This window comes from Nematocida minor, assembly GCF_024244105.1.
Source record: "Nematocida minor strain JUm1510 chromosome Unknown 7812, whole genome shotgun sequence".
Taxonomy (NCBI): domain Eukaryota; kingdom Fungi; phylum Microsporidia; genus Nematocida; species Nematocida minor.
Window position 1 is genome coordinate 1 of NW_026250339.1, and position 8,624 is coordinate 8,624.

The 8,624-nt window shown below is 40.9% G+C and overlaps 7 protein-coding genes across 7 annotated transcripts; 3 read left to right on the plus strand and 4 right to left on the minus strand.

The window, feature by feature from the left end:
* Positions 1-1,101: 1,101 nt before the first annotated feature.
* Positions 1,102-4,203, minus strand: NEMIN01_2391 (manganese-transporting P-type ATPase; the record flags this gene model as incomplete). Its single annotated transcript, XM_051478333.1, has 1 exon — positions 1,102-4,203. One exon carries the CDS (start codon positions 4,201-4,203, stop codon positions 1,102-1,104), a length of 3,102 nt encoding a protein of 1,033 aa, XP_051334293.1.
* A 26-nt stretch (positions 4,204-4,229) lies between these two features.
* On the plus strand, positions 4,230-4,916 carry NEMIN01_2392 (uncharacterized protein; the record flags this gene model as incomplete). The annotated part of the gene is made up of 1 exon (XM_051478334.1): positions 4,230-4,916. One exon carries the CDS (start codon positions 4,230-4,232, stop codon positions 4,914-4,916), a length of 687 nt encoding a protein of 228 aa, XP_051334294.1.
* Positions 4,917-5,517: 601 nt separating this feature from the next.
* Positions 5,518-6,006, minus strand: NEMIN01_2393 (uncharacterized protein; the record flags this gene model as incomplete). Its single annotated transcript, XM_051478335.1, has 1 exon — positions 5,518-6,006. One exon carries the CDS (start codon positions 6,004-6,006, stop codon positions 5,518-5,520), a length of 489 nt encoding a protein of 162 aa, XP_051334295.1.
* A 17-nt stretch (positions 6,007-6,023) lies between these two features.
* NEMIN01_2394 (uncharacterized protein) lies at positions 6,024-6,344 on the minus strand (the record flags this gene model as incomplete). Its single annotated transcript, XM_051478336.1, has 1 exon — positions 6,024-6,344. The coding sequence occupies one exon, from the start codon at positions 6,342-6,344 to the stop codon at positions 6,024-6,026; it is 321 nt and encodes a 106-aa protein (XP_051334296.1).
* Positions 6,345-6,422: 78 nt separating this feature from the next.
* NEMIN01_2390 (uncharacterized protein) lies at positions 6,423-6,683 on the minus strand (the record flags this gene model as incomplete). Its single annotated transcript, XM_051478332.1, has 1 exon — positions 6,423-6,683. The coding sequence occupies one exon, from the start codon at positions 6,681-6,683 to the stop codon at positions 6,423-6,425; it is 261 nt and encodes an 86-aa protein (XP_051334292.1).
* A 569-nt stretch (positions 6,684-7,252) lies between these two features.
* Positions 7,253-7,948, plus strand: NEMIN01_2395 (uncharacterized protein; the record flags this gene model as incomplete). The annotated part of the gene is made up of 1 exon (XM_051478337.1): positions 7,253-7,948. One exon carries the CDS (start codon positions 7,253-7,255, stop codon positions 7,946-7,948), a length of 696 nt encoding a protein of 231 aa, XP_051334297.1.
* Positions 7,949-8,109: 161 nt separating this feature from the next.
* NEMIN01_2396 (uncharacterized protein) lies at positions 8,110-8,624 on the plus strand (the record flags this gene model as incomplete). Its single annotated transcript, XM_051478338.1, has 1 exon — positions 8,110-8,624. A coding segment is annotated over one exon (515 nt), but the record flags the coding sequence as incomplete, so codon positions are not given.

The window sequence follows — 8,624 nt, forward strand, 5'->3', positions numbered from 1 at the left end:
GCATTTTTATCTTCTTCTTTAGAATCTTCTAGGGCAGGAGTTTTGTTTGAAGCTGGTGTACTTTTAAGACCAAGGAAAAGATTAGAAAAGCCTTTATTCTTCTTTATGTAGCAGATAGCTATTATTGCTGCAGTTGTTGCTAGGCATACGGCTGTTATTATTACTATCTTTAGTTTCATGGTAAATAAAAAATAATTTTTATTTATACTTTTTTGTGATAAGCTCTGTCCAATTGTTTTGCTTATCATTTAATTAATTCATTTATTCCATGCATCCATACGCTTTTGATAGCATTGACTAATTACTTTATGATCTTTCTAAGTGACCAATCCCTTTGGTGCAGCATATTGATTGAGCTATTCTACTGCTGTACTTGCATTCTAAGAAGTTTTACAACTACCTCCTGTGGAACGGGCAAAGCACTTACTACTAATACACAAATAATTTAGATTAATTTTAGCCAATTTTCAATAGTCTAGTAAAGAAGTGAGTGTCTGCACTCTTGCTCTATAGATAGCATGTGCCATTGAGATTGCTTGAGCATTATTCTAATTGGGTACTTTTTTAAGTGACAATCCAAAATTTTCATAAAGACATGTTCTTCGCAATTTTATGAGAGCAGTGGTAGACAAAGTGTGTACTCCTAGATACACCTACTTCCTATACACCCATCTGTACTAGAGCATAGAAACTGTCTGTGTACATATTCTCGGGTTATATTTGCTGGAGTTTGCAACTTCTATATTCGAACTTGCAAGGAAAATAAAAACAAGGCCAATACCCTACCAACTCTAAAGCACATCAGTACGTATACTTCGTTTTACAGAGAATAGCTGAGAATAAAGAAGTTTATATATTTTTTCTATTTTTCTCTCTTTACATACTCTACACGTTCTGCTCTGACTGATTTATATTTAAAGTAATTTGAGAATAATTCTTTCTTGAGCCATAATGGAAAATTAGCTTATTAAAATGCAGTCCCAACAATATCTTTTATCTTTAGAGTGCAATCCCTGCTTTTCTGCTCTAATAATCTTCTACATTCCAAAATAGCCTGTCAGCCATGCCGCATGCTAAGCCACAGAGAACAACAACGATAATTTATTTTAGTTTTTTAGCTCTTGACACCTCGAGCATGTGAGACGGTCTTCGCATAAACACTTCAAACGATGTTTTTTCAATCACCATGCACAGAGCAAAGTCTGCAGCCATAAGGCCCAGCAGGAGCATTTTCATTTCTAGTGGAATGGAAACAAGCTCCATCTGCGCGTTGATATCTGGCATCATCTCCAAAGTGCATGCTACAACCATTATAACAGAAAGAACAAGAGAGTTAAGAAGCTTCTTGTTTTCTGTCAGACTCTCTCTAAATGGCCTTCCCACGTAGTTCACAACAAGGGTTGTCACCTGCAGTGCCGATCCCAGCAAAAACATCGACGTATTTGCCAAAGATGGTGAAAACTTTTCCTGCATTACAATGGGCCCGTACTTGATCACGCCCTGGTACGTAAAATAAAATGCAGCAATGTGCACAGCTGTCTGCAGGATAACAGAAACCACAATGTATCTGCTGAATATCCTGGCCACAGGCTTCTCTTTGCTGATCTGTGGTAGAGGCCGCGATTTTCCAAAGAAAGTGAAAGACACAGCCGAAAGAACTCCTGCAGCTGTCATTTGGAAGTCTCCGTACTTTATCCCCATTGTATCAAACACACTGAGGGTGTATGCAGATAAAAGACAGTTCAGAGCAAGAACCTTGTACATCTGCACAGTGCTCACTAGAGCTGATCTTCCCCGGGAGATAACATCAATCACCGACTGCAATGATCCTGTGCGAGATGTAAATGGAGCTGCAATGCTTGCATCACCTAATTTCACTTTTATCTCTTCATCGAGAATGAACATAGACTGGCCTATGTTCCCCGGGAGAGTGATGGCTCTTCCTTTGGTTTTTGTTCCTTCTAGGAGAGCTATGCCTGCGTGGGCTGTCTTCAGTGCTCCCACGTCATTAGTTCCATCACCGCACATGAGAGTGTATTCACCCAGAGAGTTGAGAAGAGATATCGTTTTTTCTTTAGAGTCTGGATCAGCCCTAGCAAAGACAGATGGCCACACGACTGCGCTCTTCTCTTCTGCGCTCATTTTCATCACGCTCTGCAGGAAGCTGTCAATTTCCTCTGAGCCACTGAGCGATTTTCCGTTGTAGAGGCCTACCTGCTTAGCAACGCTTATAGCTGTTTTTTCGTTGTCTCCTGTGATCATGATTACCTTGTGGTTGCTTCTCATCAGATGGTCTATAGTCTGCTGCGCATTCTTTTTGAGCTTTGAGTTGTAGAATGCAAACCCTGCAAAGGCCATGCCTTCCTCTAGGCTCTTTCTATCTGCTAGATCGATCTTTGAGGTTTGGTTGAGCGTCTTCATGGCAAGAGCGATCACTCTGTATCCCTGTTCAGCGTACTTTTCGAATCTATCGTAGTCTGCAGGAAGATCCTTGAGAAACTCTCGGATGGTTTCAGGAGCGCCCTTCATGCTTACGAACTTATCGTCGTCCATTTGAAGGACAGATGTCGATCTTTTAAGGGCGCTGTCGAATGAGTATTTTTTGAGAACTGAGTATGTTTTGTCTTCTATGCTTATTAGGTTGTCTTTTACAAGAGTGCCCTTCACATACTCAAATCCGCACATGTCCAGCGGGTCTCCCTCAGCTTTTCCATCGAGAATCACCAGAGAGTGGCATGTGCCAATGACTTTTCGGGCTGTGTCCATGTTCTCTGCCTCTATCTTCTCCAGCTGCAGATTGAGCTCTGTCAGAGTCCCTGTCTTATCGAAACAGCAGACTGTTATTTTTCCTGCAAAGGGAATCCTAAAGGGCTCCAGGCAGTAGACACCAAGGCCCACAAGCTCCTGCAGCGAGGAGTTGACTGCAATAGTAAGCTCCATAGGCAGCTCGGGCGGCACTACGTTAGTGAGGATCATAATGCACTCTAGGACTATTTTGTATAGAGTTTTGCCCATTGCCACGCTTTCTCTCACTACGTACACGCACGATATAATGGCAAATACCAGCATAGCAAGAATGAACAAATATGCTTCGTAATTATTCTCGCTCACTGTGTCTTCGGAGGCAATCATTGACTTAATCAGCTCTCCCTGCTCTGTCATGAACCCTGTGCGAAGAACAATGCACTCTATGCCTTTTTCTCCCAATTTAAGGATCTTTGTGCCTCCGTACAGGATGCTTTTTTTGTGGTGGGTGAGGGAAAGCTCTGAAGGATCGCTTGTGATGGCTTCTTTTTGCACTGGAGTTGTCTCACCGGAGAGCATGGACTCATTGATCACTGCAGTTCCTTTTATTAGGAGGAGATCTGCGGGCATTTGTATCTGCCCTTCAATGAATATCCTGTCCCCTGGGACGAGGCTGCTGCTTACCACTTCCTCTTTTTTTCCATTTGTGTATTTCATGATCTTTTGCGGCTTTAGGTTGAGGCTTCTCAGCTGTTTGATGTTCGTGTGTCTCTGGAAGACCATTCCTCCCTCAAATGCGATGATTGTGAAAAAAGTGAAGAGCGAATACTTCCAGTACTCGTCAAGCATCCACAGGAGAGCACAAAAGATTTGGAAAACAAAGAACGGAGAGACTGCGTGCTCTGCAAACATTCTGATGAAGGTTGGGGGCTCTATCTTAAACTCGTTTTTTGGGAAAATGACTCTTTCTATGTCAGAGAGCATGTTTGCGGTTCCGATTTCTTTGCTTGTGTACTTATCGAGGGGGAAATCGGTCTTTATCTCCATCTTTTTAATGGCGGATCCGTTGAAGTAGAAGAGATCGTTGTCAAACTCAAACCATTTGATCCTTTCTTTTCTATCTTTTATCACTGCAATCTTTGAATTTACGAACGCAAACCCCACTTTTGACTCTCTGTTCATCAGCTGTTTTTTTGATATTTTTATGAGCTCGGCTTCTTCAATGTTTGCCACTTTCTGGAGCTTTGAGAACTCGTACACTTTGCTTCCCCAGAACGAAGATAGGAAGAGAAATCCTTGGATCAGCGCCAAAAAGAAGATGCTTATTGCCACGCCGTTTGAATCTGCCTCTCCAAACCTAAACCTTGTGCCCAGCCAGTACGAAACTGGATAGAAATAGGCAGGAATGATGTAGCTGTGTGTCCACAATGGCCTTGTTTTGTATAATGCAAATTCCATAATAAAAAATTTTCAAATTCTGAAATATGCACATTCTCGTTCAATCTTCTTCTGGGGAGATATTTGAAGAGTGCCTCCTTGTGCCCGTTCCTGGAACAGAAGACAATCCTGTACAAAACCTGTATAAAGATAAAAATATAGCAGAAAAAAATGAAGAGATGTGTGTGGAAGAGACAGAAGACAGCCCTTGTGAAAATAAACATAATGCAAACACAGGAGACTGTGTGGAGAAAAGACCGTCTATCCTCGAAATTAGAAAAAATGAGTATGCAGATATACGGTGCACTTTCATCGACGCAGGGAGCATTGAAATACTTGGTCTGCGGCACTCTGGCAAGTCTCTGTTTATGGCAGAGCTTCTTGCAATAAACTCTCATCTGTCGCCCACCCTCATAATTACAAAGGGGCCTGTTCCCTCTATAAACCACACGAGGATATACACAGCAACAAGCATAGATAAAATGAATGCGAGACTCGAGTCTATCATCACAGATAGCAGCGGTGTAAGAGGCAGAGTTCTTGGAATAGACGCGCTAAACACAATACTCTTTTCAAACGACAAGCCAGAAAAGGAAAAACAGCTGTTTTTTTTGCTAAAAATACTGAACTGTCTGGGCACGCGCGTGCTTGTAGTTAACAGCCTGCTGGAGATAGTTAAGAAGACATCCAACTTCTACAGCAGAAGCATACTCTTCAAGCCATTACCCCACTAAGATAGTATAAATACATCTGTAGCGAAGGAGAAGATAAGAGATAAATGATAACTGGTGATATCTGCTATTCATGTAAGTTGACTCTGAATTAACACATTCACCAATCAAACATTAGAAAATAAATTGTGATTTTTGTACTGAGTATGTTCTTGTGCAATAAAAAGAGTATGAATCATTCTCGAGGTATTCTCTGAATTATCTCACTCTCTGTGCATATACTGCACCAGAGTATAATTAAACTGTGTGCTAGCGTATGTGCAACTGCAGATCGATTAAGATGATTATTCTTGAGTTAATTAAACAAAATGAATGTACTACAAATAAACAAAATAAAATATAGACATACTTTTAGAATACTGCAGACCATACACTTTTTTATTTTTGAGCAAGGAAAGAACAATGCACTCTGTAAAAACTAAAATAAATTGTGGAAGTTGGTCAAAGAGTCATTATAACGCTAGAAGATAAGAAAAACTAGTGTAGATTAAGATAAGGTGATTCTAAGATGTGATCTGTAAATGGTGAATAAAAATAAACTAACTTAACACTTTTTACTAAATATACTTGTTGGCTGCGCTGGGCTGGATAGATGGCGCGCGCTCTAGTAGCATGCAGAGATGTTTCCTCTAAGCATGTCTTTGCATATGGCCCACAGCACAAACAGAGCAAACACTCCTGTGCATCTATACAGCAGCTTGTGCCATCTTTTCTCTGCTTTTACTTTAATGTGGATATTCTCCAGCTCGTTTATCATCCGGTCGCACTCTTTGACACAGTTACTGCCTGTCTGGGCCTGCAGCTTTTCTATCTCCAGGAGAATGATGCGAATGGTGGTTTTTATCTCTTCGATGCCGTTTGTTTTTTCGTGGTCCTCCAGGCTCTTTGTTTGGCTTTTTTTGACAAATTCCTCAATTTTGCCCAGGAGCTGCTCGCGTCTCTTTTCGATTCTTTCCAGAATTTCGTCGGGAAAGATTCCCTCATCTAGACACGCTGCGCTGATCTTCCCTGGGCTCATCACCCCAAACAAACTGTTTTTGTTTACTTCTTCTGAAGTAATTTTTCTCTTCATTGCAGGAACTATCTTCTCCATGTAATTAATTTTTTCATCTACCAAAAGAGCCTTTTTCTGGACCTCGTCTCTGAAATGTACTCTTCAGAAATGCTGCCGTGCGGGGTCTGAGGAATGGTGATGTTTTTGTTGGGGGAGATATAGACTATCTTGCGCTTTGGGGTGTGCACAACTCTGTCGGGAGTTCTTACTCTAACAGTCTCTGCCTCTTTTTTGAACACGGGAACTGTTTCTATGGAGGAGGCTCTAGAGGGAAGAGTTTTTGATCTGTTTGATTTTGCCCTTTTAAGCGTAACCTCTGTAGAGTTTATTCTTTTAAGATATTTTGTTGTCCAGTGTGCTCTTTTTCTTTTTTCCATAAAAATACAATTAGTGCAGGCCAAAAAATTATTTATTGTTACTTTGTACTCTTCCGGTAAATTTCTTTTATCGAAATTTTATTCTGACGTCTCCTCTAGTGCACTGATCAGCGCAGATATTTCGATTATTCCGTTCTTTGCGGGAATGAGAGATAGCACCTGGTTTGCTTCGAAGAGTGTTAGCCTATTCCCGACTGTTGTGAGGATTTTGACCAGCTCGCTGTGTGCTATGCTTTCAGTTCTCTCAATTGCCAAGTCCAGCAGACCCTGCTTGAGCTCTTCAAGGGACATACTCTGCGGCGCAGGGGAGTCTGGCTTTTGTGTGCTTATGTATGTCATATATTTTTAAATAAAAGTTTTATTCTAAATTCACTGCACAGTCTATCACAATAGATCCAGGGCCTCAATGAAACTGTTTATCCGTCTTGTACCACTGCATTAGATGCAACTGTTTGATCTGCACCTCGCAAACCTAAAGAGACATTGAAAGAGCCGCACAGCATCTTTTTTATTGGTGGAAATAGGACATATAGAACATTCGTATAGCTGTTCTTTTTTAAAATGAATTAATAGTGTAGACAGGATATGAAAGAGCTCAATTCTCAGAGTATATTCAGCAGAGTTGAAAAGATCTAGCGATTTTAAGAGTCTTTACAGGCTTTTACAAAGAAGAATTGGCAAGAAAAAGTACAATATGAACCAGTAGAGAGTGCTGCTACAGTTGGAGCAGTGAAAATATTCTGCATCAAAATTTATTTATTAAACGGTGGAATGTTTGTGAATAAGTGCCAGTCACTATAGACACAGAGAGCTTGGACTGTGTACTAGTGGTGAGTGTTTCACATGTGTTTTTTGTTTCGTAAGCCAATCACAGCATATTTAATATTCTTGTTTTTATTTTCTTTGTAATGGCACGCCAAGGAAACAGAGCAAGTTCAGCCTTGAGAAACGGAGTCAGCTCCCTGTCCACGGGGTTTTCCATTAAAAATGAAACTTCGAACATGAAGAGGTCTTTGTGTCTAAAGCCCACATCGCACTCCGGCAGAAGCAATGTCACATGGCTATCTAGTATGTACATATTTGCCTCTATTGTGCTGTTTAGCATTTTCGTTAACACGCTCTCACAGATTCTCTACTCTGTGGTAAAGCTTGGACTCTTTTCCATGAGCATAATGGGGCCGCCTCTTCTCTTTATTGGTGCTTCCATTCCGATTGTTCTTGGCACAGCATTTCTGTACCACAAAGTGTTCGATGTAAAGATGGTCATAACCAGCTATTTATTAATACTGTCATACACAGTGGGTCTTCCGCTGCTTCTTATGGACAGAACTTTGTTTCTGATTCTTCCCATCCGACTCATGGAGATACACAAAACAATATTCAGCTTTGCACCTATGATAGTGCTAGGACTGATTTCTCAGTACATTATCAGAATAAACCTGAAGCCAATCACAGAGCCTGCTACAAACGAAAGATCTGAGTTTATTCGGCAGTTCACGATAATACTGGGACAGACTCTTTCCAGCCTGCTGTTCTACTATATGCTGCTAGCGCCTTCATCCACTGAGAACTATCTTAAGCCAGGAACAGACAAATTTTTTTAGATACGGTTCATGCCTGCATGTTTGCACAGAGAATAAAAGCTCATTATGCCATTCTGTTTTTATTTTTGTTTATTTACCCTGCCACTCAGAATATGAGTCTGTAGATAGCGAGTGTTTTATGCTATTTAGGCAAAGTGCATAAAATATTATTCTGCTTGAGGATGGAGGAAACAGAACAGCCAACACAGCTAAAAAAAACATATTCATACATCGTAAGAGAGTCCATCTATTTCAGAAGAGCTCTCTTGCTGCAGCCTTTGACCACCCCGGGGTGCGAAAAAAGGTACACCCCCACAGGAATGGCCTTCAACATTTTTTCTCTTTTCGTATCGATGGTGGTGAGCAGCTCCTGCTACAAGACGCTTTTTTCTTTCAGCCAGCCCAAGCTCCTGCCGGTCTATAAGTTTGTGATATACATCTGCATAGGGCGCATGATTCCCTTGTTCTCTTTTGTGATGTGTCTGGGAACCATTATATACCTGTGCTTGTTTAGTTTTACTCTGCTTGAGTCTGGGTACATCATAACATACTCTCTCTCAACGACTTTTCCCATTGCCCTGATTGGAAAGTCCATGCAGCTGTATTTTACCAGCCACATCGAAATAATTGGAGCACTTATTTTTTTGATCAACGGGGTTGTTTCAACTATTTTCATACTGGCAAACAGATCAAAAAA